At 47.2% G+C, this 27985-nt stretch overlaps 2 protein-coding genes, 1 long non-coding RNA gene and 1 pseudogene across 4 annotated transcripts; 3 read left to right on the top strand and 1 right to left on the bottom strand.

The window, feature by feature from the left end:
* Positions 1-1461: 1461 nt before the first annotated feature.
* LOC111844140 (uncharacterized) lies at positions 1462-3198 on the bottom strand. The gene is made up of 2 exons (XR_002838317.2): positions 2930-3198; positions 1462-2510 (listed from the first exon to the last, which is right to left on the bottom strand). It is a non-coding gene; the product is annotated as an uncharacterized lncRNA (long non-coding RNA).
* On the top strand, positions 2492-13722 carry LOC111844139 (hexokinase-2-like; annotated as a pseudogene).
* LOC140577612 (hexokinase-2-like) lies at positions 12932-15357 on the top strand. Its single transcript, XM_072709260.1, has 4 exons — positions 12932-12945; positions 13642-13654; positions 13721-13950; positions 14033-15357. Exons 1-4 carry the CDS (start codon positions 12932-12934, stop codon positions 14208-14210), a joined length of 435 nt encoding a protein of 144 aa, XP_072565361.1. The 3' UTR covers positions 14211-15357.
* A 421-nt stretch (positions 15358-15778) lies between these two features.
* hk2 (hexokinase 2) lies at positions 15779-26931 on the top strand. Of its 2 annotated transcripts, none has more exons than XM_023812314.2 (18): positions 15779-16049; positions 18781-18943; positions 19829-19977; positions 20095-20214; positions 20292-20387; positions 20717-20816; positions 20902-21085; positions 21301-21462; positions 21562-21795; positions 21888-22192; positions 22286-22434; positions 22518-22637; positions 23129-23224; positions 23319-23418; positions 23502-23685; positions 24102-24257; positions 24503-24739; positions 25208-26931. In XM_023812314.2, the coding sequence occupies exons 1-18, from the start codon at positions 15987-15989 to the stop codon at positions 25350-25352; spliced, it is 2763 nt and encodes a 920-aa protein (XP_023668082.1). In that variant the 5' UTR covers positions 15779-15986; the 3' UTR covers positions 25353-26931. The 2 variants fall into 2 exon arrangements, with proteins under 2 accessions (XP_023668082.1, XP_072565066.1); XM_072708965.1 differs by lacking the exon at positions 15779-16049 and adding an exon at positions 16833-16853.
* Positions 26932-27985: the final 1054 nt, after the last annotated feature.

The following is a 27985-nucleotide window of genomic DNA, read 5'->3' on the forward strand; positions in this document are numbered from 1 at the left end:
GTTCACACCCCCGTTCTCTGTTCGCCATCTGGAGCCGGGGGTTGAGAAGAGCTGACCGTCCGGTCGGGGTCTGGGCAGGTGGGCATCTCGGCTGCTGCGGGTCCAGGGTGGTCTTCTGGTCCCCATGCCAGAGGAAAAAAAGGGATCCATCTCCGGGGTCTGGTGGCGGATTGCCCCTCTGGGGGTGGTGGTGCCTGGATCTCGGAGTATAGAGTATATATGGGGAGTGTGAGTTTGTGTACGGCGTTCATTTCTGTGTGTCTTCATGTTGGGCGAATGGGTGAATATTTGTTTATGTGTGCATGAGGGTGGGAACGTATGCTTGTGTATGTGTACGCCTGTTTGTCTATACGCATGTGTCAGGTTGGGTCTTAGACTCCACCTGAAATAACATCTCAGGCTCTATTCCCCCCCGCCACACTCCCTGCCGGTGGATGAGGCCCCCTGCTGCCGATGCGTTGGTGGTTCTCGATGTCTGGGGCTGGATGCTCTGGTGTGTGCTGGCTCACTCTCGGCGGTTGTCTGTCGGGGCCTGGTCCTCCCGGCTCTGTCGGGCCCCGGCTGGGGGGTGGGGGGGCCTTTGGACCTCTGGGCTCGGGGTCCGGTCTGCCCTGGTGTGGCCGGCCGCTGACGGAGCCTGCGTGCTCGCTGCCATGGCCCCCTGGGGCTCCTGCGATGTGGCTGCCGGATGGCCCCCCTCCGGAGCGCTCCTCTGCCATTTTCTGGGAGGAGGATGCAATTGTCCCTGCGGTGGTCCTCCTGGGGTTCCCTCCCTCCCGCTCCCAAGTGTAAAATCCAATATGGCTGATCCAACGATCTAAGTGAACATGTGCACACTGTGCATAATTGGAGTAAATAAAAATAGTAAATTGAGCGAACAGGCCAAGCCACGTTACAGCAGATTTCCGGTGAGAAGGGTATAATTAAGTATTTTTTAACTTGTAAAATTCAAAACGGTTGTCGTTTTGTTCACATAACATGGCAAATATAGTTCAGTAGACAGTATAGGCGAGTTGGATTTTTTACAGTGTAATGGATTATGTAAAAATAAAAACATTTTAAGCTCAGTATGGCTACTCACCAGTGAACATACACTCCATAACTTGAATGATGATGATGATGAATTAGCTGTGCAGTACATGATGAAGTACGTATGTAGGTGATGAGTACGTACTGCACACCAAAGCAGAGCATTTACAGCTCTTCTGAAGGCTCGCCTTCAGGTGGTTTAGGAAGGGTATCTTCGGACCACACTCAAGGTACACGAAACGCGAACTGTGCTGTGTACGGGGAAAATCCGCGATATCGCGGGGGCGTGACGATATAGCGGGGATCACTGCATACGTATAATTTAAACATCCGGAATACGGCACATATGGTAGCTGTTCATGTGTATGGACGGTACTCACACAAAGGATGTGAGGGCCGACCTCGAATAACATATCTCTTGGGGACAAATAATCATAGAAAACATACATATCCTTTATCAGTTTCATTCCAATCTAGTATATCATACGTTTTGATAGTGTAGATGTCTAGCCATTCCCCCTTTACTTGTAAAGTTCAATATGCCCCTCCAGCTATTATGGGCAGCACGTGAACCTACGCAAAGTTTGGGGGGTAGTTACATAATACATTTTCCATTGTCCAGTACGCAAAGTATCATTACATTGAGTTATTTCAGGCTTTAAATGCAGCCACATACTGGGATCAATATTCCAAAATCGTTTCCATGCACCAGGATTGAATGACATTAACATTTGTTAAACATTATTTCGTTATATTTTGGCATGTAACATAGCCATAGTACATTCGTTCCAATTCATCCATCGAGTTCCCACACCCACTTGAGGGGGCACTCCAGCAGACGCGAGGATGGGAATGTTCTTTCCCGTTGTGGCATCCCATACAGACATACATCTCGCTCCCGTTCACAGGGGTTAATTCAATGATGAAGCAGGGTTGGTTGGCTGGACAGGTGAAGTTGTCCTGCTGCCAGGTCTTGGTGCTGTTTTTCCACGTAAGCTTGAAGGTAAACGTACGTGTTCCAACTCGGTCCCTGGGACTGCAGCATAGCCGAAGGTCGCCAGCAGCGTCGGCCACGCCCACCACCAAAACCATCACGCCATCCTACACACATAAGAAAAGAACTCGCATGCCGATTAGTTTTCTCGTAAATAACATTTATTAGCTGGGACATGTCGCCATCCTTAGGCGCCGAATCAATCACTCCTGCTCCAAAACCATTACTACCGCTCGTAATTCAGCCCATTGCTTTTACCTTCTCCTGTAATTTCAATCATTTGCTGCGCACATTGATTGTATGCCGCAGCTTTCCACTTTCGCTTACCATTAACATACTTAGCTGCTCCATCCGTAAAAAAACATGATGTTTCTGTTCTTCACTTAATCGGTCATATGACACTCCCCACGGTACAGGGAACTCCACCTACGGCGTTACTATCACCACTTCCTCCCCTTTCTCTGGAACATCCGCCACTTGCTCAGCCCTGTCAGATATGCCATTTATACAATTTCCATTTTAAAACATTTGTCTCTTGCTGTCCACCAATCGGGTGGGTTTTAGGGTTACCGTTCACTCACGTCATAATAGGAATCCTAGGTCTCAGTAGGACATCATGTCCTATTGTAAGCTGTTCTGTTCCTAATAATTACATGCCAAAAGTTGTTTTTCAAAGGGGGTATGCCATGTAGAAGAGTTAAGTTAATTTATATTGATTTCTATTAATTTTCCCTCAGTAATAAACATTAAAACCCAAGGACATGGCTGCACAGAGTTTTTACCGAAGTGCGCGTCAACCATATGCTTTTACTCCATAGCAAAGTGGGAGCTTTTCTGAAGGATTAGACGGACCCACGGTAACATTAGTCAAAAACTAACTCGTTAAGAATAAAAGGCATGGATTACCGTTTTTGAAGAGAAGAGGACTGTGGAGATCCTGCAGCCCAGCAGACTTTCATTGCTGCGCAAAGGAAAAAAGTAAGTAGACTTTTCATGAAGAATTCAGTTTTCAATGTCGTTCAATTAAGCATGAACAGCGAAGAGATTGAGATGCAGCAGCCTCCTGAGAGTGCATACGGTAAAACTCTTTTGTGGAAATGTATAGAAGAGCGAGAAGCTGTCATTTTCACGAAAAGAGGGCGGTTTGTGTGCAGTTACACCTAATTAGAGCGCCGTTATAGCCATGGTCGTTTCAGCTGATAGCCACAAGAGGACGCCAAAGACCACTAGTAAAGGCAGTGGAAGGTAAATTGAATAAGCTCAGAAATGAAAGGAAGAGAACGCTTGCCCAGATTACTCGTAAAAGAAGTGAAACTGAAATTCTTATGCAAAATAAAAGGAATTCCCAGCTAATTAAAGATGAGGTATTATTTATCTTTGGGAAGATCTTTGGAGAATTTAAAACACTCAGTGCTGAAATATTGCCTCATCTTGAAAAACTGGTAACTGGTATATTCCCAAATGTGCAGAATTGGAGGCCTTTGTCCAAGAAATAGAGGATTGGATTGAAAGAGTGATGACAAATGCTAATGAAGATGATGATGATGATGTGCAGCCAGGTGATAGCATTTCAGAAGTGATCAGTTGCGCAACTAAAACAAGCCAGACTAGCTCAGTGGTTAGCGATTCATCACAAGTGTCTAACGCAAGTTCTGCTTGCTTGAGGCTAGAGGCAAAGCGTGAAGAATTGTTAGCACGTGCTGTCTTCCTAAAGAAGAAACAAGAAATCGAGATGGAAGAGGCCCGCTTAAAGGCACACAAAGAGCAGTTGGAGCTTGAGACACAGATTGCTGCATCAGAAGCCCAGATAAAGGTTTACACAGGTTATGATGATGGGCAAGATGGCATGAATTAATATGATGAGACAAAAGGCAGGTCCAGAGTAGGTTCAGAAGACACTCGTAATATCAAGGATGAGGATGAGACACAACAAGTGAACATTTCTGCTCCTATAGGTATACAGTTAAGAGCTCAGCCTGCTACTGTCCATTGCAAAACTTTACCTCGTAAGGCAGTAATTTCAGATCAGTCACAGCACCTGGTTACATCTGATGGCATATGTAAAATAGTGCAGTGCCAAAATGAGATAACACAGATGCTTGTCAACCAGCATAGCGTGTCACTACTCCTTCAGAGAGATGTTCCAATATTCCTAGGAGATCCCCCTCAGCTATCGTTCATTCATGAGGGCATTTGAGCAGGCTATTGAGACCAAGACTACTAGCCCACAAGACAGGTTGTTTTATCTGCAGCAATTCACAGGAGGAGAACCACGTAACCTTGTACGTAGCTGCGAGCACATGAGACCAGATGAAGATTAGAGAGAAGTTAAGAGGCTCCTACAGCAACACTACAGAGATGAGCTGCAAATTGCAACAGCCTATATGAATAAAGCCCTCGAATGGCCACGGATCAAAGTAGAGGACAGAAAGGCATTAAATGCATACGATTTTCCTGTTGGGATGTTGGAACACTATGAAAGATATAGAGTTCATGGATGAGATGGACAATCCTAGCAATATGAAGGCTGTCATCTCAAAACTTCCCTTTAAGCTGAAAGAGAGGTGGAGAAATCAAGCATATGAAATCCAAATAAGAACGGGAAGGAGAGCCAGGTTTTTGGACCTGGTGGATTTCATCAACTGGCAAGCAAAGGTATGCAATGCCCCACTGTTTGGAGACAAGTCTAGAAGGGAAAGGGAAGCCAAAGCCAAACTACAGAGGAACTAATCCCAAGAGTAGCAGCTTTGCTACAAGTACTGTATTTCTCTGGCAGGATGACACAGAGAGGGTCAACAACTAAGAGAGAAGACCTCAGTCAGACCTGATGCTTTTCAAAGTCCATGCATTTATTGTCAGAAGAGCCATGCCTTGGAACATTGTGAGAAGATAAAAGACCAGACTCCCAAAGAAAGAATTAGATTTTTAATAAACAAAGGACTCAGCTTCGGCTGCCTCACACAAGGTCATCTGAGTAAAGACTGTCGCAAGAGAATGCAAGGTGGTGGGTGCTCAGCAAGACATCCAAGCGCTTTGCATGTAAAAGGAAGTTTCAGTCTTGACAGAAAATGATGAAAAGGGGAAAACAGAAATTACAGGTGAGGTCACTAGTGCCTTTGTGGGGACAGAATATGAAACTGGCAGAGACACTGGGGCAGGCAGTGGTGAAACTATCCTCTCCATTGTACCAGTGAAAGTAAAGTCCAAAAGAAATGACAAAATAATAGAGGTATATGGATTTCTAGATCAAGGAAGCACTGCAATCTTCTGCACAGATGATATTATGCGGCAGCTCAATCTACGAGGAAGGATGTCAGAATTCCTGATCACTACCATGGGAGCAGAGGAAGGTCACCACTCATGTTCTCTCAGATCTGGAAGTATGTGGTTTGTAAGAGAGGAATTTTATAGACCTGTCACGGTGTTCACTCAGCCAAGCATACCAGTGAAAAAGCAAAATATACCACTGCAGAAGGATGTAGACCAATAGCCATGCTTGCATGGAGTCCACATTTCACACCTTGATGCAGAGGTCAGTTTATTCCTGACGGGTAAGTCAAGAGTGGCACCACTCAAGCAGGTCACTATTCCCAGGATGGAGCTGACGGCAGCTGTGATAGCTGTGAAAATGGACAAGTTGCTTCAACAAGAGTTGCAACTGCGCCTGGATGCATCATTTTTGCATCACAGTTCTTAAATATATTGAGAATGATGCAGCTCGATATAAAATGTTCGTGGGAAACAAAGCTTCACTCATCCAAGAAGCCACAGAGTCATCTTAGTGGAAATACAGTCAAGACCATAAATATTTGGACACTGACACAAGTTTTACTATTTTACCTGTTTACTTAAATATATTCCAATTGAAGTTATACAGTGGGCATGGACATAAAGTGCAGACTCTCAGATTCCATTTCAGGGTATCCACATTCAAACTGGATGAAGGGTTTTGTAGTTTCAGCTCGTTAACAGAGGCCACCCTCTTTTTAAAGGGGCCAAAAGTAATTGGACAATTCACTTAAAAGCTATTTCATGGACAGGTGTGGGCAATTTCTTCGTTCTTTCATTATCAATTAAGCAGATAAAAGGTTTGGAGTAGATTTGAGGTGTCTTGTTTGCATTTGGAAGATTGAGGTGTGAACATACAACATGCGGTCAAAGGAACTCGGTATGCAGGTGAAACAGGCCATCCTTAGGCTGCGAAAACAGAAAAAAAAAACAAATCAAGAAATTGCCACAATATTGGGAGTGGCAAAATCCACAGTTTGGTACATCCTGAGAAAGAAAGAAAGAAAGCATTGGTGAACTCAGCAACGCAAAAAGGCCTGGACATCCACGGATGACAACAGTGGTGGATGATCGCAGAATCATTTCCATGGTGAAGAGAAACCCCTTTGTAACAGCCAACCAAGTGAACAACACTCTCCAGGAGGCAGGCGTATCAATATCCAAGTCTACCATAAAGAGAAGACTGCATGACAGCAAATACAGAGGGTTCACTGCAAGATGCAAGCCACTCATAAGCCTTAAGAATGGAAAGGCTAGATTGGACTTTGCAAAAAAAAACATCTAAAAAAGCCAGCACAGTTCTGGAATAGCATTCATTGGACAGATGAAACCAAGATCAACCTGTATCAGAATGATGGAAAGAAAAAAGTATGGAGAAGGGCTGGAAAAGCTTTTCTTCCAAAGAACATCACATCATCTGTAAGGCAAGCTGGAGGCAGTGTGATGGCTTGGGCGTGCATGGCTGCCAGTGGCTGCCAGTGGCACTGGGTCTTTAGTGTTTCTTGATGATGTGACACAGGATGGAAGCAGCCGAATGAATGCTGAGGTGTTCAGAGACATCATGTCTGCTCAAATCCAGCCAAATTGATTGGGTGGTGTTTCATAATACAGATGGTCATGTCCATGAGTTCAAGACTTCAGGCAGTCATTGTCTGCAAAGGGTTTTCAACTAAGTATTAGAAATTTACATTTTATTTGCAGTTATATTAATTTGTCCAATTACTAATGAGCCCCTGGAAGGAGGGGACTGTGTAGAAAAATTACTTTAGTTCCCCACATTTTCATGCAATGTTTTTGTCCTACCCACTGAATTAAAGCTGAAACTCTGCACTTCAACTGCATCTGACTTGTTTCTTTTAAAATTTATTGTTGTAATGTACAGAACTTTAAATTTTTTTTAAAAACTTTGTCTCTGTCCAAATATTTATGGTCCTGACTGTATGTGAACACAGCAAACAACCCTGCAGATCAGGCATCAAGGGGGTTAAACGCTGAAGGTTTGCTACAAAGTAAAAATTGGATATGGGGCCCAGGATTCCTGTTAAGACTAAAATCTGAATGTCCAGAACAACCAGTTAAAGGCCCTGAACCTACCCAAGATTCAAGATCCTATGTTGCAAAGAGGAATTAGATGGAAATTTAACACGCCTACCGCATCCCATCATGGAGGTGTCTGGGAGCACCAGATACAGACAGTGAGAAAGGTCCTAAGTTCCCTCCTGAAGCAACAAATGTTGGATGAGGAAGGACTACAGACACTCTTGTGTGAAGTGGAAAGCATCATCAACAGCAGACCCATAACAACTGTCTCAGATGATTCTAGTGATTTGGAGGCTTTGACCCCAAATCACCTACTATTGATGAAAACACAGCCAAATATTCCCCCTGGTGTCTTCTCAAAGGATGATATTTATGCACGTCACCACTGGAGGCAAACTCAATATATGGCCGACCTATAATGGAGCTAGAGAGCACATTAGTTTTTGACCGTGCTGTAAAGTTGCCATGTAGAAGAGTTAAGTTCATTTATATTAATTTTTCCCTTGTACTTTAAAGAAAGTCTCAGTAAAAACATTAAAACCCAAGAACATGGCTGCACTGATTGTCCATCCCCCTCCTGGGTCCCAGTTTGCAGTGGTTGCAGTAGCTACAAACACTCTTATCTTTCATGGGCACGGAGTCTGCTTTTTTTTGGCATCGGATTTTGCCACATGCATCGCAGCCCGCTCTGCAACCCCTGTTACTTGTTGCAGGCGTTGATGTAAAACATCTGTGCCAGGGTCATCTAACCTAATGTCTCTACCAACACTTTCATTTGTCTCTCTTTCTCCCTTTCAACTTGTTCCGCACACTCATACTGCATTCTGTATGCAGCCAACACGATCCATACAGTAGGTGTCTCTGGAGAGCACGCACGGGATCCTTCGCAATCACCGGAACCTTTCTAAGGCACGACAATACCTGCTCAGGCTCAGCTTTTTCCAATGCAACAGTCCAAGAATCAACAGGCCCTCCACCTTTCCTTATTTCCTGGGCTAACACAGCAAACTGCGTCTCATCCCACTCAGGAAGGACCTCAGGCTCTGGCACTGTTTTCTTCCCTTTAAACATGTGTGTTCCTTAGTCCTATATCTTTTTCCACCCAGATCCTGCTGACTGTGCTGTGTTAAAATGATATGAGGGGGATATAGGGCTCTCGAAGGAACAGACAGACACGCTTAGGTTGACTAAAAAATATTTATTAAAAGTGCTACAAAATGATTATACAGTGGTACCTCAGTTTTCGAAATTGAACTCATTAGAACTCGAATTTCTTTAAAGTCGAATCAACCCAGAGCCGGCCCAAGGCATAAGCGAACTAAGCGGCTGCTTAGGGCCCCGTGGCCACCAGGGGGCCCCCAAGAGTACATGAAATTACATTATTTTTTTAAAAATTTATATATGTTTAATATTTCAGTTGATATCATATTGGTAATGAAATCCATTATTCAATAAAAAAAACAACGCAATATTATTTAACTGGCTGCTGCAGGATGCATGCACCGTTGGAGTATGACAGCCGTACGATGCCTGAGGTGAGTTAACTTAAATTAATTAAAGAAGCAGCGTCACTGCAGCAAAGCAATTAATAATGTCACAAAAAAGGACATATCTTTCTGGTGCAGAGAAAAGAAAACGGAAGAAATCAGAGAAAGAGAAAAAACAGCAAGATAAAGGTGTTAAAAAAAAATGAGTATAAACTAAACGAGGCTAAATTGCAAACTAATGTTACTTCTTCCGCTTAAGCGATCACCAGCGGCAGCTAACAGCTCGTGCAAAAGGATGAGACGGATAAAAATTACCGATGCATAAATAAGCTTCTGTTTTATAACTTTGGTACTGATAACAGTTTAAAGGAAAGTGGAATATTGAGGTGGAATGTAAAGTTGAGTTAGTTTGTCTTTTCATATAAAAATATCCTGTTTGTATTTGACTAATTTGTAGTTCTTTGGTATTTAGCTTTATATTTTATTATTTATTATATTATTTATTTTATTTGTGTTGATTGTATTGCACTTTTTACATGTTGCTAAATTTTCTGACCAAAAGTAATTAAAGTGGTTAACGTTAGCCTTATATTTTATAATTTATTTTATTTGTGTTGATTTTATTGCACTTTTTACATGTTGCAAAAAAAAATAATTAAAGTGGTTAAAGTGTTTACAGTAAGAGCATTGTATACTAGTTTATTTTGCCACTTTTCAGTACACCACATTAAGTATGCCAACTGGTACTGCAAGACTTTGAATGTTAAAGTGCAAATTAACACCTGACTACTCCTGTGGGTTTGCTACTGTTACAATTAAAGATCATAGCAAGGGTAAAAACATTGATATGATGTAAGCAACACAGCTACAAAAAAATATTTATATTGGGTGTGTTAGATTTATAGTGTGCGAATAATAAAGGATTGACAATAATTAGTCATATTGGTGGCACAGAGGGGCCCTCAAATAAAATTCTGCTTAGGGTCCCCTGAAGGCTTGGGCCGGGACTCAATCAACCAGTTCGGAAAAAAAATTACCTAGAACTTGATCTGAATCTCAGAAGTCGAACCGTGAACGCTGAACTAAGATAGCTTGTAGGCACGGGGAAATGAGTCACGCGGCACGTCTCTCAGAGGAAACAAAAGGTAACGCTTCAGTCTCAGCCTCGCATTCACTGTGATAGCATTGTGCATGTTTACACTAGCTGAATACATATATTTAGACAGTAAAAATACATTTTGACAATGATAGACAGTAACAGTAATTATTATTATATAATAAAATACATTTAAAAATAAAGATTTCTTATTAATTATTAATAATAAACCATTAATACATTTAATCATAATAATATTTTCGTGCAGAGCGGACGGAACAGAGACAAAGGCGCAGATGTCGGGGTATCGGGAAATACAGGGTTTAATTACAGGTAAGGCTGGCAAAACGCAGACGGACAATACAATGACTGGACTGGGGAAACGCGGACGAAATACATCCAGAGGACTAATGACAACAACCAGAAGTAGTCCAAAGAATAGAAAGTATTATATATATCATAAACTGTTATAAGAAAACCCAATAATCAATAAGTAAAACAGAATGATATTTTATATATATAAATGCTGCAAGCTATTTACACTTGGATGTGCCATCATCACCCACCTTCACTCTTAGACTGGGGAGCCCGTTTCAGTCCTGGCAGGAGACCCCCCCAGTAGAAGAAAAACGTTTATGCAGTTCAACCTTGGCACAAAAATATTACGGGTGAATCATAGACGATGTATTTGAATCAGTGGCCATGGCTGTAGCAGCTGTATCAGTAGCTGTAGCCATAGCTGTGGCCTTAGCAGCTGCATCAGTAGCTGTAGCCATAGCTGTGGCCCTAGCGGCTGCATCGGTAGCCGTGGCCGTAGCTGTATGTATGGCATGTGTGTGCTGGAGCCTGTGCTCCAGTCTGCCTTGTTGACTCAGGCCTTTGGTGCCTCATTAAACTGCTGTTATCCTGTCAATGAGGTCTGGCTGCAGTGAGCAGAAGCAGGATGACAGGGTCGACTAGCTACAGTGGCAGCAGTGCTTTTAACTTCACTTATGTTTGTCCTTCCTTTAAGGGTTTCTTTTTCAAAACCAAACTTAATAAAATGTGTTTATTGTGGAATTGCTCTTTTATTGCATTTCATTTTGATCTTTGCCCTGCCTCCCTGTCAGCACTGTTGGTGCTTTGGGCTGTTAGACTGTGGCTTTAAAGCGAGACAGCGGCTGGTGGGGGAGGTAATGCTAGTTACAAGCGGATCAATCCGGTCAGTGAGGGCAGCTGTACTGTAGTGTGGGCTGTCGATCATTATGATGTGTTTCTGTGTCCGCATACAGAGAAGGGGGACTTCCTGGCCCTGGACCTGGGGGGCACCAACTTCCGGGTGCTGCTGGTGAAAGTGTCCGATAATGGACGGCAGAAGGTGGAAATGGAAAACCAGATATATGCCATTCCTGAGCACCTGATGAGGGGCAGTGGAACTCAGGTGAGCAACATAGATCCCCATCATCACTAGAGTCCACTCAACTATGGCTGCACACTCCGTCTGACTCTCCCCATCAAGGAAAAGATCTGTGTGAGGCTGCATTGTTCCTGTAGTTTGACAAGTAGAGCATTGCATCTATAACTCAAAGGTCATGGGTTCAGATCCCAGGGGACATGCTTTGAAAAAAATAGATAAATGAGTGAGAGGAAAAAAACTTTCCCAGGAAGGATAAGGAGTGTATCTCATCCACAGCAGGGTCTCTCTCTAATGACTGGAGAGTCTGATGCATTGTTTGTGTGTTCATTGAGTTTCTTAGTTGATTTGTTCCTGAGTAAATTCTCATGTTTTTTTATTCCTTTTTTTATTTTAATGGAGAAACCCTCTATATCTGTAGAGTCCATGTCATAGCTGGCCCTGGAAATGGAGGGAGAAAAATGTGAATGTGAGAGGAAGGAGGACTGGAGATGAGCAGGGGGCTGAGCTGCTGCAGCAAGGTGTTGAGGTGTCTAACTATCTGATGTTTTCCTTTCACCCACTCGCCTCTCTCAGCTGTTTGACCACATCGCCGAGTGTCTCGCCAACTTCATGGAGAAGCTGGGGATCAAGGACCGGAAGCTGCCGCTGGGCTTCACTTTCTCCTTCCCCTGTCGCCAGACGAAGCTCGACGAGGTGAGCGTCACTCTGGCAGCGTTTTGGAACGTCAAGCGCCGCTGGTTTCCATGGTGACCGTCTTCTTGTCCGCACAGAGCCTCCTGGTGAGCTGGACCAAGGGATTCAAGTGTAGCAGCGTGGAAGGCCACGACGTGGTGGCCCTGCTGAGAAAGGCCATGTCAACATGGAGTGGGGCGCCTTCGGGGACAATGGGGAGCTGGAGGATCTTCGGACGGAGTTCGAGAGGGAGATTGATTGTGGCTCACTCAACCCTGGGAAGCAACTGTGAGTCGCAGTCGGGCCACGCGCATCCCTGAAGATCAAGTTCCTTTGCAGCCTTCTGGCTTTGATGCTGTTGTGTGAAGCAGAAAGTTTTGCTGTAGCCCTTAGATAGGACAGAACATGAGTTTGAGTGTTGATTTGGTGAGTCCTGTGAAGATGTGGGAAAAAGTACAGTTTTCATGATTTTCATATGTTAATGATTTAGATCAAACTGTATCCAATCATTCAACCATTAGTGGGAGCCTATCCCAGGCAGTAGAGGGCAGCTGTTCCCAATGCGCAGTTTCGAGACACCGGCTAACTTAACTGCATCCTGTCTGCTCCTGCAGCTTTGAGAAGATGATCAGTGGGATGTACATGGGCGAGCTGGTGCAGCTCATCCTAGTGAAGATGGCCAAAGAGGGTTATGTCTTCCAGGGCCGCGTGATGTCCGCCCTTGCTCACCCCCGGACGCTTCAAGACCTCCTTCGTGTCGGCCATTGAGAAGGAGAGCTAGAATCTTATAGACCTGGATCATGTCCCCCCCTTAGTCTCCTTTGCTCGAGATAGATAGATTCAGCTCAGCTAACCTCTCCTCGTAACACATTCCCCTAAGACCAGGAATCATTCTCGTAGCCCTCCGTTACACCTTTTCCAAGGCAGCAATGTCCTTCTTAAGGTACGGTAACTAAACCTGCACACAATATTCTAAGTTGGGTATAATCTTAGCATCACGTCCCTTGACTTAAACTCCACACACCTAGAGATGTAACCCAACATCCTATTGGCCTTTTTTACTGCTTCCCCACACTGGTGAGAGTGGGACATGGAAGCATCATCATACACAGCGAGGTCTTTCTCATAATCAGCTATCTTTATTTCAGTGGAACCCATAAAATATAATTATGTACTTTATATTTCTGCTCCCTGCATGGATTACCTTACATTTATCTATGTTAAATTTCATCTGCCAAGTATCAGCCCAGTCGCTAATTAAATCAAGATCCCGTTGTAGCCTCTGTGCTGCTAGATCAGTATCTGCTACTCCACCCACCTTGTTGTCGTCTGCAAATTTAACCAGTTTACTATATGTATTGGTCAATATCATTAATGTAAATTAGGAACAATAGTGGTCCTAAAATTGAACCCTGCGGTACCCCACTATGGACGCAGGCCCACTGTGACATTGTGCCTCTAATAACTTCTCGCTGCTTCCTGTCTGTTAATCAGTTTTCGGTCCAAGCTGCTACAGTTCCTAAAATCCCTGCAGCTTTGAGCTTAAGCAAGAGTCATTTGTGGGGGACAACATCAAAGGCCTTCCAGAAATCTAAGTAGATCACATTGTAGGCCTTTTTGCAATAAATTTCTCTTGTAGCTTCCTCAAAGAAGTAGAGTAAATTAAACAGGATCCTAAATCCATGTTGGCTATCCCTCAGAATGTTATTTGAATCCAGGTAATCTACCATTTCAGTGCTGAAAAGGTTCTCCGGGAACTGGGCCTGGACCCCTCACCTGAGGACTGTGCCGCCACGCAGCGGGTGTGTCAGGTGGTGTCCACATGTGCCGCGCATCTCTGTGCTGCCACTCTGGCTTCTGTACTGCGGCAGATCCGTGACAATAAAGCTACCGACCGCCTGCGCACCACTGTGGGAGTGGACGGCTCGGTATACAAGAACCACCCACAGTGAGTGTCTGTGTGGCAGGGAGGCGGGGGGGCACCTGTGAGGTAGCAGGCTAAACCGGTATTCCCGCCCCCCCCCCCAAAGGTTTGCCCAGAGAATGCACAGGATGGTGCACCGGCTGGTTCCAGACTGCGATGTGCGCTTTCTGTACTCTGAGGACGGCAGCGGGATGGGTGCTGCCATGGTGACGGCGGTGGCGTACCGGCTGGACATGCAGCACGCGGAGCGCCAGCACGTCCCGTCATCAGAGGACCCCCACTAAGCTCCGCCCAAAGTGCCATGTAACCTCTCTTACCTTAAAGCATCTAAAAATGCTTAGCTTTTAGCACATTTCTCCCAGCTTTGCAACAAAGTTTCGTCCCACAGTTATAAATAGTTAATCTGTTAATGCGAGTGCAAAGCATTAGACAGTTCATCCCAAAGGCTTACTATTCTCTCTTGTGATAACAAGGCACAGAAGAAGGAAGCAGGGATTCAAAGAAATCCTTTGTTACAGCCAAACAGTCCCTCTACTTCTGTATCCTCATTCAGGGCGGCTGCCCTGTGCAATAGATAAATTTCACTCTTTCTGCATAACTATTGAACCAGTTCTTAGAAACTGTTTTGACACAGAAGTACCTGAATGACACCAGCTACTCATCCCAAGCATGCTGAAACATTTCAGGCTGCTTCAACACAAGCTCATTTAGAACATATAGTTTTATGCAACAGGACATTGCTGTAAAAGACAGACTTAAATAGACAGTTTTTTAATTCTTGCTTTTCCTTAAAGAAACGTTTTCAAAACATTGGGTCATAAGCTTCTTAAATACTGACTCTACAGACCTCTTAATAAACAATAAACAGAATCTGAGCTCAGTGCTATACTCAGCATGCGCTGACCCTGGGCTGTAGGTGTAATCTGGGGCGTTTCCTGGACAATGGTGGCTGTAGGCTTGGGTTCCAAGTCTTGTCATGTGAGGCCGACAGACTAACTGCAGATTTAATGAGTGTGGTTGGCACAGTTTGGGAAACGTGACTCCCATCCAGCATCGCAATGAGCCTCCAGGCCGCAGGCCTTTGCGCTGAGGACGTGATGTACAGGCAGTGACAAGCACACTCACAGTATCTCAGTCTAGTAGAGCCGTGTTGTGACATGTCATTTTCCTGTTTGATTTCATCATATCAAGCTTGGTTTACTTTAGCCAATTTCTATGTATATTTATGAAACGTGTAACCTTTCCCCTAAAAAGTCATTTGGCAAACGTCTGTATTGTTTTGGATAGCTTCTTTGTCCTCCTTGAATTATTTTGCACTAGTATCTTAAGTCCAAGATGTGAAAATTACGTTACCCATGCTAAAATAAACAATTTCCGCGCCTTCAGAAGCCGTGTGCTGACGCAAGCTTACCGACACACTGTAGTGTTTAAAACTGGGTGCATGGGTGCAGTTCGGAGAAAGAAAGAACGCGTAATTAAATAGCTGAAAGCGACGCTATTCAGCCGAGTGACTTTGTTATGCGTCAGCGGATCTGAGCTAAATTCCCGTCGGATCGCAGTGGCATAATAAAAGAGAAAGAAACAACACAAAAGATTTACATTTAAGGGGATGCCTTTTCATTTTGTTGTACCAAAATGCACGAACAAAATAATAATAACGACACTGTAATCCGCACCATCATTTTTTACACATCGGTCTTCAGTTTTATCTGCGGACGTGCTTGTTCATTCATACCTCTTACTAATGCTTTCTATCGGGAGGCGTGGCGAGCGTTCCGGGGCAGGGCACACACCTTCGCTGGCACCAATCGGCGGCAGGGCCGGCCGTGACGCTCCGGGGCTCAGGAGTTTCGTGTGGGAGGGGAAAGTCTTGGACGGCTTCAGCCGCCTCCCACTTCCATCTCATCCGCTGAAGAGAGTGCGTTTGCCGGTCTCGCAGTCGGCGTAAACACGCTGTTTTACCCGTAAATCGCTGCGCGGAGATACCCTGCAGACCTCTAGAGGAAGGAGCCGGTACGGGACAGAAGAACGAACCGTAAGAAGTGCGAGGAACCGGGAGCATGATCGCCTCGCATCTCTTGGCGTACTACTTCACGGAGCTCCACCATGACCAGGCGCAAAAGGTAAGCGGGCACACCGGCTGCTCTCCCGGCTCTATTCACCGGGGAAACGCCTCTCCGCCGGAAGGAAAAGCGCCCCAGAATGGAGAAATCATCTCTTCCGATGGCCATTCGATTCGACGATGAACTGTGAGATATAGGCAGCGTCTTCGGCCAAGGAAGCGGTGACTTTCCTCACTTCCACGTGTGCGGGTGATGCGTAATAGCGGAAAAACCCGTCCTCGTCTTTTATTCATGAGCACGTTTTCAGCGGCAGGAGTACGGCAGCCCTATCTCGGTCCTCTTTTACCCCGGGAAGATGGAAAACCGGGGTTGTCTGACTCCGATTACTCAGTGATCGAGGAAGTGGCGAAGTTAGTGTAAACGGCAGCCGCCACTTTACTAGTTACAGGAGTATCGTATATACAATGTCACTAAAAACAACCCGCGTCAGCAGAAGGGAACAAAAAAGTCGCAATCGCTAATTGTATCTGTGGAATATTTGCATTCACACGCTCGTTAAAGGATGAATCAGTAGGATAGTATTACACCAGACTGGACCTTGGTGTCAGATGTATTCGTCTAGGGAGAGGCGCAGGCAGCCCTGAGATCTCAAAACTCAAAAACTCTACCGTAATATTAAACGTAACCGGACATTCTGATTGCGGGAAAGGGCGGCAAAATAGTTTACATTCCGAAACTTTACATTCCGTGCGATTTCACATTATTACGTGGGTAAAACGGAAGGACGTCCTCATGATGATCAGGTTAAGCAGGAATAATCGGGCATCTTCAAGTATGACAGGTAGAGTGGTAGACTATGAAAAGGTGTGTGGCATGCTTAAATAAAATGTCACCTGTGTTTGTCCACAATGTCATTCCTGGTGTGGTTAGTTACTGTTATGTTACTTCACAGCCAGCAGTTTGACCTTTTTCTGTTGAAATTTTTTTTTGGTTCTATTTCATGTGAAGCATGTACTCTCGAAGGTTTAAGTTTCCCAGATTGCATTGCAGCACAGTCTGTGGATTAAGTAATACTGAAACTACGTTTTATGCCATTTGCTTTAAAGCAAGGGTTTGGCTTAATTAAATGGGTTTGGTCCAGTTCCCCCTTAGGTCGCTAAATGGGTTCGGTCTGGCAGCCATAAGACATTTGTGTTTCCCAGCATGCACAGGGGGGAGAAGAGAGGAACGGCGGTGTCTTTCAGTGTCGCATGTTCAGCTTTCTCTACTTCTGGTTGCTTAGTCACTTCCTCATTTGCCCGAGAGGTCGGACCCCCCCAATCTTGTTTAGTATGTGGATGTATGTGTCAATTCCTGCGTGGCAGTGGGCCTGCATTCTTGCCAGCCTTTATATAGTTGTTTCAGGATGTTCCTTCCGTCTTATTCCATGTTAAGTTTTGCGAAGGGGCGCCAAGTTCCCTTCTCCTATCAGCCTGGCAGAGACACACCCCTGGAATCTCACTGGCTGGCATGATCCCTTTATAGATTTCCCTTTATTTTGCTCCCCTTCCTGTCATTTTCCTTCCTCCACATGTCTGGTCTTATGTGACCACATTCTTTGATCTGCTTCTCACTTACTGACATTTCCCAAACCAAACATATTTTATACTCCTCCTCCTCAGCTCTGCTTCATGACCCCCCCCCCCTTCCCTCCCCCCTCAGAGGACTTCTCAGCTGTTTGGTCACTTTGCCCTTTTGCTTGGGTCCTTCACCTGTTCATCGCTGGTGCCTGACACCAAGGTGACCTACTATACCACCAAGAAATCTCTCCCATCGCGCAGCATTACTTAAGCACTGCAATGGCCGCATTGGGGGGGGGGGGGGGGGTTTGATATCAGTACAAACAGTCGTTTTGCCCGTATCAGGTTTGTTTCACAATCAGAGGTACGTGCCAGAGCAGCTGAGGAGTTGTTCTCCTTCCGGAGTCTGTCTGCCCGTGTTTAATGAGGGGGGAGCGGTCTGTTCGTTCACAGCCGCAAACCGCTCCCCCCAGCGCTCTGCGCGAGTTCACATCAGCCACGAGGATCAAGTTTCACCTCAGTCACATGTCTGCCGGTTTTGCATGGCTGTGAGGCAGAGGCGTTAGTCAGCTGCTGGTGGGGGTGGTTGCGGGGGGGGGGGTTGTGTTTGGAAATGGCGAATGCATTTCTTTGCCTTTATGAGACGTGATGTAGAGAGAGGTCGTTGTGTGCCCTCTGATATGGCACCGTGTTACTGCCGTGCTGTATCGCGTCCTGAGCTTTGGGTCAATTGGGCTGTGATAGAGGTGTTTTACTTTGAAATGATCTTCAGAACAGCTGGAATTTGTGTCCTTAAAAAAACACACAACCTTAGACAAACACCTGAAGCAGCAGAGCAGTAAAACAGGCTTTTTGTTCTGGATGAAGCTCCGGGGGGAGCGTCAGAGCCTGACGTTCTGCAGCAGGCCTTCATACCCACCACTGCAGTCGACGTGCCGCTTGGCATGTATGCAGTAAGACTTTCCGTTACGTCTCTCAGTTGACGTGATGTAATTTTTGGGAAATGTATTCAAAGTTGGGTTACAAGAAGACACACTGACAGGTTGGGTCATAGATCGTCTGCCGGTGTTTATGGGGTGTTAATCGCCCCAGTTGCCATCACACGGATTTGCTTTATCACGTTCCCTAGTTTTGGCCAGACGCTTAAACTCCTCTCACCTCCTCTCTTGTGAGTCGTTATCCCTGTCCACGCCTGTCGTGATTGAACCTGCTCCCTCCTCCCCCCCACGCAGGTGGACAAGTACCTGTACCATATGCGTCTGTCGGACGAGACCCTGATGGACGTGTCCAAGCGCTTCCGGCGGGAGATGGACCGGGGCCTCTGCCGGGACACCAACCCCACAGCCTCCGTCAAGATGCTACCCACCTTTGTGCGGTCTACACCTGATGGGACAGGTGAGGCGTGGACTCAGGGCCCAAAGGAGGCCGATAATTAATATAATAAAAGTATCTTGCTGAAAGGTCTCTGACTGGTGCTTGTATCTTTCCACTGTGCATCTCTTTGATTTCTTATTTATATATTACCAAGCGTATTCTCTTTTACTGAAGAGGACTTAAAAGTCTAACTTTATGATTGGAATATAATTTTATGTCCCCATTTTATTGTCGTTGTTATGGTGGGTGACACTGAGCCGCAGCCCTGCTGCAGGGCAGCTGTAGCTGTACTAGAAGCAGCAGTATCAGTAACTTAACTGCTCTATCCACAGTCAAGCTATGGCTGTAGCCGTGGCCCTAGCGGCTGCATCGGTAGCCGTGGCCCTAGCGGCTGCATCGGTAGCCGTGGCCCTAGCGGCTGCATCGGTAGCCGTGGCCCTAGCGGCTGCATCGGTAGCCGTGGCCCTAGCGGCTGCATCGGTAGCCGTGGCCGTAGCTGTATGTATGGCATGTGTGTGCCGGAGCCTGTGCTCCAGTCTGCCTTGTTGACTCAGGCCTTTGGTGCCTCATTAAACTGCTGTTATCCTGTCAATGAGGTCTGGCTGCAGTGAGCAGAAGAAGGATGACAGGGTCGTCCTTCCTTTAAGGGTTTCTTTTTCAAAACCAAACTTAATAAAATGTGTTTATTGTGGAATTGCTCTTTTATTGCATTTCATTTTGATCTTTGCCCTGCCTCCCTGTCAGCACTGTTGGTGCTTTGGGCTGTTAGACTGTGGCTTTAAAGCGAGACAGCGGCTGGTGGGGGAGGTAATGCTAGTTACAAGCGGATCAATCCGGTCAGTGAGGGCAGCTGTACTGTAGTGTGGGCTGTCGATCATTATGATGTGTTTCTGTGTCCGCATACAGAGAAGGGGGACTTCCTGGCCCTGGACCTGGGGGGCACCAACTTCCGGGTGCTGCTGGTGAAAGTGTCCGATAATGGACGGCAGAAGGTGGAAATGGAAAACCAGATATATGCCATTCCTGAGCACCTGATGAGGGGCAGTGGAACTCAGGTGAGCAACAGAGATCCCCATCATCACTAGAGTCCACTCAACTATGGCTGCACACTCCGTCTGACCCTATCTGACTAACTATCTGATGTTTTCCTTTCACCCACTCGCCTCTCTCAGCTGTTTGACCACATCGCTGAGTGTCTCGCCAACTTCATGGAGAAGCTGGGGATCAAGGACCGGAAGCTGCCGCTGGGCTTCACTTTCTCCTTCCCCTGTCGCCAGACGAAGCTCGACGAGGTGAGCGTCACTCTGGCAGCGTTTTGGAACGTCAAGCGCCGCTGGTTTCCATGGTGACCGTCTTCCTGTCCGCACAGAGCCTCCTGGTGAGCTGGACCAAGGGATTCAAGTGTAGCAGCGTGGAAGGCCACGACGTGGTGGCCCTGCTGAGAAAGGCCATAAGGAAGAGGGGGGTGAGTGTCCCGACCCAGGGAGCACGGGGTAGGCAGGAGGCTCAAAATAGAAGGCTGGCTCAGGCACTTCTGTTACTGCCTGTTTTCAACTGGCATCTGTGGTATCATCTGCAAGCAGAGTTTGCAGCATCCGTCCGGTACCGGCTACATATGCTGGTGTCACGTCTGCAGGAAAAATCACTGAAGTTCTGGTCCTGTTTGTTAGCTACTCGGCTGACAAGCAAATGCGCTGAAGGTGAAACATCTGGCTGTCCATTAGGCCAGACTGGCCCCCTGGGCTGATGTCTTACTATATGCCCATCCGACCTGAAATGTCTCACCCTCCTCAGGATTTTGACATTGACATCGTGGCTGTGATCAACGACACGGTCGGCACCATGATGACATGCGGATACGACGACCACAACTGTGAAGTTGGCCTCATCGTCGGTGAGTCTCTCCGTCTGTCTCCATAGTCGCCTCCAGTGTCATCTTCATTGGGCACTTTGTGACCCTGCACCCCCCGCCCCCCCAGGCACGGGTACCAACGCCTGTTACATGGAGGAGATGCGTCACCTGGAGACGGTGGAGGGAGACGAGGGCCGTATGTGTGTCAACATGGAGTGGGGCGCCTTCGGGGACAATGGGGAGCTGGAGGATCTTCGGACGGAGTTCGACAGGGAGATTGATTGTGGCTCACTCAACCCCGGGAAGCAACTGTGAGTCGCAGTCGGGCCACGCGCATCCCTGAAGATCAAGTTCCTTTGCAGCCTTCTGGCTTTGATGCTGTTGTGCGAAGCAGAAAGTTTTGCTGTAGCCCTTAGATAGGACAGAACATGAGTTTGAGTGTTGATTTGGTGAGTCCTGTGAAGATGTGGGGAAAAAGTACACAGAGACACCGGCTAACTTAACTGCATCCTGTCTGCTCCTGCAGCTTTGAGAAGATGATCAGTGGGATGTACATGGGCGAGCTGGTGCGGCTCATCCTAGTGAAGATGGCCAAAGAGGGTTATGTCTTCCAGGGCCGCGTGACGTCCGGCCTGCTCACCACCGGACACTTCCAGACCTCCTTCGTGTCGGCCATCGAGAAGGAGAGGTAAGTCAGTGACGGAGAGCGCGTGTGTCTGTGTGTGTGTGTATTGGTGTGTGCCATGTTTCTCCTGTTCCCCAACCACCGGTTTGCCCGCCTCCCCAGGAACAACGAGGGCCTGCTCAGTGCTGATAAGGTTCTCCGGGAACTGGGCCTGGACCCCTCGCCTGAGGACTGTGCCGCCACGCAGCGGGTGTGTCAGGTGGTGTCCACACGTGCCGCGCATCTCTGTGCTGCCACTCTGGCTTCTGTGCTGCGTCAGATCCGTGACAACAAAGCTACCGACCGCATGCGCACCACTGTGGGAGTGGACGGCTCGGTATACAAGAACCACCCACAGTGAGTGTCTATGTGGCTGGGAGGCGGGGGGGGGGGCACCTGTGAGGTAGCAGGCTAAACCGGTATTCTCCCCCCCTCCCCCACCCACAAAGGTTTGCCCGAAGACTGCACAAGATGGTGCGCCGGCTGGTTCCAGACTGCGATGTGCGCTTCCTGCGCTCTGAGGACGGCAGTGGGAAGGGTGCCGCCATGGTGACGGCGGTGGCGTACCGGCTGGCCATGCAGCACGCGGAGCGCCAGCGCATCCTGGACTCGCTGCGGCTGAGCCGCGAGCAGCTGCTGGAGGTGAAGAAGAGGATGAGTGAGCAGATGGCCAAGGGCCTGTCCCAGGAGACGCATGCCACTGCCAGTGTCCGCATGCTGCCCACCTTTGTCAGGGCCACCCCTGATGGCACAGGTAGGGGGCGCTCACTAGGCTCCAAATGTCCTTCAAGCTTCATTCCCCCGTCGATCGGCGTCTCTTGACGTCTCTATCTGTCCATCTCACCAGAGCGCGGTGACTTCCTGGCATTGGACCTGGGGGGCACCAACTTCCGCGTGCTGCTGGTGCGTGTACGGAACGGGAAGCGGCGCAGCGTGGAGATGCACAACAAGATCTACAGCATCCCCCAGGACGTCATGCAGGGCACCGGGGACGAGGTTTGTGAGCCCAGTGCCGCTAACCGTGCCATGTTCCCATTCCATTGGCCGTCTCGTGAACATTCACTCTCTGGCTCCCTCAGCTGTTCGACCACATCGTACACTGCATCGGCGACTTCCTGGAGTACATGGGCATGAAAGGCGCCTCCCTGCCTCTCGGCTTCACCTTCTCCTTCCCCTGCCACCAGAAGAAGCTGGACCAGGTAGTTTGTCTGAATTTGGGGGCTGCATCTTTCTAAGGCTGCATTTGAAGACCGAATGCATTGCAGCAGCATGACAACGCTGTCCCATCTTGAAGGCTTTTTCGAATGTGGTCTAGAAATGCGTCCTTCTTTTGACGAGTTCTGAAGGACCCACCCAGTGGATCCTTTGCAGCCCAACATATCCCAAGATTCACTGTTGTAGAGGTAAAGTGAGTGTCCCTGCTAGGCGAAAGGAGCAGTGCTTTGTGAGTCAAGGATAAGGGCGGGAACAGCTGGTGACTCATATAGGAAACTATTTGTAAGCCAGGCTGTCTCATTTGACACTATTTGACCTTCGAAGAATGCAGTCTGCCAAAGGCTACACCTTCATAGACCGCGTCCTTTGAAAGATGCAGCCCCTGAATGACACAACCATGGTGAAGCCCCCTCAGATGCTCAAGATGCCCCTCAGCCACACTTCCACACATGCTCAGTGTCCTCCCACCCCTCAGGGCATCCTGCTGAAGTGGACGAAGGGCTTCAAGGCCACAGGGTGCGAGGGGGAGGATGTGGTGCAACTGCTGAAGGACGCCATCCATCGGCAGGAGGTCAGAGTGCGTTCTCTAACCCCCCACCTGGCGAACTGAACGGGAGAGGGCCTCACGCTCACTGATCCAGGCTTGTGCTCTCCTCTGCCTGCAGGAGTTTGACCTGGACGTGGTGGCTGTGGTCAATGACACCGTTGGCACCATGATGACGTGTGGCTACGAGGACCCGCAGTGTGAAGTTGGCCTCATTGTCGGTAAATAACGCTTGTTGTTTGGGCCGGCCTGTCTTTCTGTTTCTGTCTGTGTCCCAGCATGCATCCGTGTCCAATTCCCACAGGCACGGGCACCAACGCCTGCTATATGGAGGAGATGGGGAATGTGGAACTGGTGGAGGGAGACGAGGGCCGTATGTGCATCAACATGGAGTGGGGCGCCTTTGGTGACTCCGGGGAGCTGGATGATTTCTGCACGGATTTTGACCACGCGGTGGACAACAACTCTGCCAACCCGGGCAAGCAGAGGTGAGGAAGCCTTAGGTGGGCATGTGGGAGGTGGCTGGGCGCCAGGTATACTGGTCAGGGAGAGACACCAGACGAGCGTGGTGACCAGGACCTTCTCTGGCTTCCCTCCTGCATCAATCCCACTGATCTTCATTCCTATCGATCTGACTTGTCTTTACCTATTTTTGTCAGTGAGTGAGTCAGGACAGTCTGTAAGGTAAAATGAAAATAGATCGACTTCTTCATACGGTATAGGGTATTTATGCCGATGGAGTAATAGTTTGCAGTCTGTATTGTTATCATTATAATGGTAATTGCATTCATGCTGCCATGGCTGTAATACTGACTGTTTGGGCAGCAGGATCTGGATGATAATTTGAAAACTGTTCTTGTGAGCTCCTCTCCTGCTTCCTGGACTAACCCACGTTGCCTTTCAGGTACGAGAAGATGATCAGTGGGATGTACCTGGGAGAGATCGTGAGGAACGTTCTGCTGGACTTCACTTCCAAAGGGCTGTTGTTCCGGGGCAGGCTGTCCGAGAGGCTGAAGACGCGGGGCATCTTCGAGACGCGCTTTCTGTCTCAGATCGAGAGGTCAGTCTGCGCGTCGTCGTTACTCTGGGTTACTGGGATATGTTACAAAGTTACGCAGCTGCTTATTTCCTAGAGCCGTTCAGCTTAACTGCCCTCTAAAACTTCCAGTTACAGACAGTGTCTTTAATCACTGGGCCACCTGCCTCTGTACGCAAGTTAATGTAAACCAATCGCTGTGTGGCATCGCATAGTCAATGTGGCCGTGAGGAGCTGTTTGAGTCTGGTTTCCCCACCCTTCCCCGCAGCGACCGGCTGGCTCTCCGCCAGGTGCGCTCCATCCTGCAGCACCTGGGCCTCACCAGCAGTACGTGTGATGACAGCATCCTGGTGAAGGAGGTGTGCACCGTGGTGGCCCGTCGGGCAGCCCAGCTGTGTGGTGCCGGCCTCGCCGCCGTAGTGGATAAGATCCGGGAGAACCGCAGCCTGCCTCACCTCAGCATCACTGTCGGAGTGGACGGGACGCTCTACAAGCTCCACCCTCAGTGCGTCAATCGCCTGCTAATGCACCATGCTCACCATCTCCATCCATCCATCTTCTAACTGCTTCTCCTACTTAGGGTTGCCAGGGGGGCCTTGACTGTGCCCCACACAGCACAGCGTGTGATGTAGGGCTACATGCTAGATCAGTGTTTCTCAACCCAAACACTAGGCGGCCCCCAGCAGTTCACATTTTTGCTCCCTTCCAGCTCTCTGCTAGACTGTCCACATCTGGGAGCAAAAACACAGACTGTCTGAGGGTCCCTGAAGACCTGGTTGAGAAATACTGCCCCAGAAGGGATAGTTTATTTTACGTCAGAATAGTTTGGATACAAAAGGTACCATACAGTGGGTGCCCATGGATGGATGGATGGATGGGATGGATGGATGGACGATGGAGTCTTTCCCTCCCTGTCCTTCAGCTCCTAATAATACAGCCCTAACATTCTTCGTGCTTCGATTCTGTCTTCCAGTTTCTCCAGCGTCATGCGTGAGACATTGCGAGAGCTGGCTCCCCAGTGCGACGTCACCCTTCTCCAATCAGAGGACGGCAGCGGCAAAGGGGCGGCCCTCATCACGGCAGTGGCCTGTCGTATCCGGGACGCCGGGCAGCACTGAGACTCCGCGGGGAACACACACACTCGCTGACTGATCTCCAGAGATTATCATCTTTATTTTTATTTGGCTGTTGCATTTGCTGTTCCACATTGGTAAACCAAGAAGTTCTGATACCCATTCAATGGTTGGCTGTCTTTTGTTTTCGTTTCTTTGTTTAATATGTTCTAAGTCTGTAAGTCTACCAAGGACTGAGTGAGACTGTGTCTGTATTCTGTACAAACATGAAGGAGGATCATAATCGGTTGAGTATTTATTGTGGGGGGGGGGGGTGGGAGGGACTGGGACTGCATTTGGGGAACGGGAATGTGGAGGGCGGCTACAGTACTGTAATCTCAAGGTAGATAGGGAGGGAAAAGTCCTGAATCAGTGTCCCACACTTTGTAAAATGTTCTGTTGGATTTCTATTATGTCTTAGCACTTACTGTCAATTTTAATGGAACATGTTTCATGGCCAGCCTCTCCACTGAGAAACTGGGTGACACAAAGAGATGTAAAGCCTTACATTTCATACTGTCAGGATTTCTCCCCTTTGTGAAATGAGAGTTGATATGTATTGAAACTTTAATGAAGGATGGCTACTGAGTCAGTAGGGGGCAGTAACCCATATCATTTTCTTACACTAATTTTTCTTCCACGCTTGTCTTCCAGTTGAGGCTTCCCCAGGAATTTCAACATTTGAGTACGGAAGGGATGTAATATGAATTAGGAAAGTCCTTTTTGTTTGCTAACTTTTGCCCTTGCAGATAATCATTAAAGAGAAAAACGAAAGCTGCCGTAATCTCGCTGCCATTGTTTAAAACAGAGTCACTAATAAGTTTGTCTTGGAACCAGGACAGGGGAGTGAGCTACCAGAGGAGCCGTACCGCCAAGGAGCCCGGCTCCTGCGTCGCTTTGTTGCATGGTAACTTTTGCATGGACTGTGAATGAGATTACAAGAGTGATATTTAAAACCTACCCACCAGAAAGTAACGAAGGTGGTGCAGTCAAAGCAACAAAAGACTACATAGTGAGATGATGAGTTTAAGGTTTAAAATCAATCTATATATGCTGCGATATATTTATGCCAATTTGCCCACAGGCTCAATTGGACCCATGAGGCGTAATTTCAGCTTTTGTAAAGCACAGGTTGCTGCCCTGTACTCCTTCCCGCTGTAATTTCACGGTGAGGCCGGTGGGCTCTGCTGCTTTTCGAGTCGCTCATTACCCCCCCCAAATCACATCTCTAGATACAGAGATTAAACCACTCCCATTCATTCAGTTTAGCTACTTAAAGATGTTTGGTTTCACTTGCTAAAAAAAACTGGTTGAAAGTCCCTTTTAACTAAAGGCCTGTTATCTCAGGTTGACTTTATTTTTTATGGCATTGACTGTTTCAGTGCTTTATTCTGCTACTAGTCATGATTGACTAAACCAAATATTGGCATGTAGATTGCAGATGCCTGAAGAATGTATTGGCACAAATAACTTGATTGTAATGAAAACTAATAGCAGATATGGTGTTCAAAAAGATACTGGTATACTTTTTACCTAACTATACTTTAATAATGTGCTCTACTATAAAATAAATTACTTGCAAATATCTGTCTTCTCGTTTTATTTAGTGGTGTTTCTTTTAAAACTTTTTCTAGTTGCCTTTGTTTCTCTCTTGTGGATATAAACATCCAAACCCTCAAGATTCCTGGACTTGCCCGACCAGTTAAATAGAGAAAGTGGCCTTAACAATGGAGTTGAAAATGGATGACGCAATATTCAGTTGTAGTAATAAGGTATCACCACCAGATGGCACCTGAAGTCTGTACCACTTATATAGTAGCATCAGCAACGTAAATATGCCTGCCAGATGAGTACCAGATGCAGTAGGGAGACCCCCAAAAGGAGAACCTCTTCTCGCATGTCCCGTCTTGCTCTCCATTGAGATATGCACACACACTGAAGAGCCAAAACATTATACTCGTGCCTAACATACCCGTTAGTCCTCCATGTGCCACCAAAACAGCTGTGACCCGCTGAAGCATGGATTTAGCAAGACCTCTGAAGGTGTCTTGTGGTCAGAGGTATTGCTAGAGGTTTTAGGCCCCATGAGAGCATATCACTTTCTGCCCCCTCGTCCAGACCAATGCAGTTATTTTCAAAATATTTTAGAGCCCCTGTCATTCAAGGGCCCTTGGAATCACCCTAACTTTCTACCCCCCTTACGGTGCCCTTGCTTGTGGTATTTGGCACCAAGATGTCAGCAAAGGATCCTTTAAGTCCCTAGGCTGTGAGGTGCAGCCTCTGTGGATCGGACATGCTGCTCCATCACATCCCAGAGATGTTTGATTGGATTCTGATCTAGGGGATTTAGGGCAGCCAGGGCAACTCTACATCATGTTCCTCAAACCATTCTTGAACAGTTCGTGCAGTGTGGCAGAGAACATTATCCTGCTGACAGATGCCACTGCCATTGGAGAATACCGTTGCCATGAATGGGTGTACGCATTATTAAAAAAAAATTAATGGGTGTATGTGGTTTGCAATGATGTCGCGATATGTGTCATGTGTCAAAGTACCCTCCACATGAATGGCTGGATCCCGGGTTTCCCAGTAGAACATTACAGAACATCACACTGCCTCCACCAGTTTGTCTTATTCCA

This window comes from Paramormyrops kingsleyae, chromosome 2 (assembly GCF_048594095.1).
Source record: "Paramormyrops kingsleyae isolate MSU_618 chromosome 2, PKINGS_0.4, whole genome shotgun sequence".
NCBI lineage: Eukaryota > Metazoa > Chordata > Actinopteri > Osteoglossiformes > Mormyridae > Paramormyrops > Paramormyrops kingsleyae.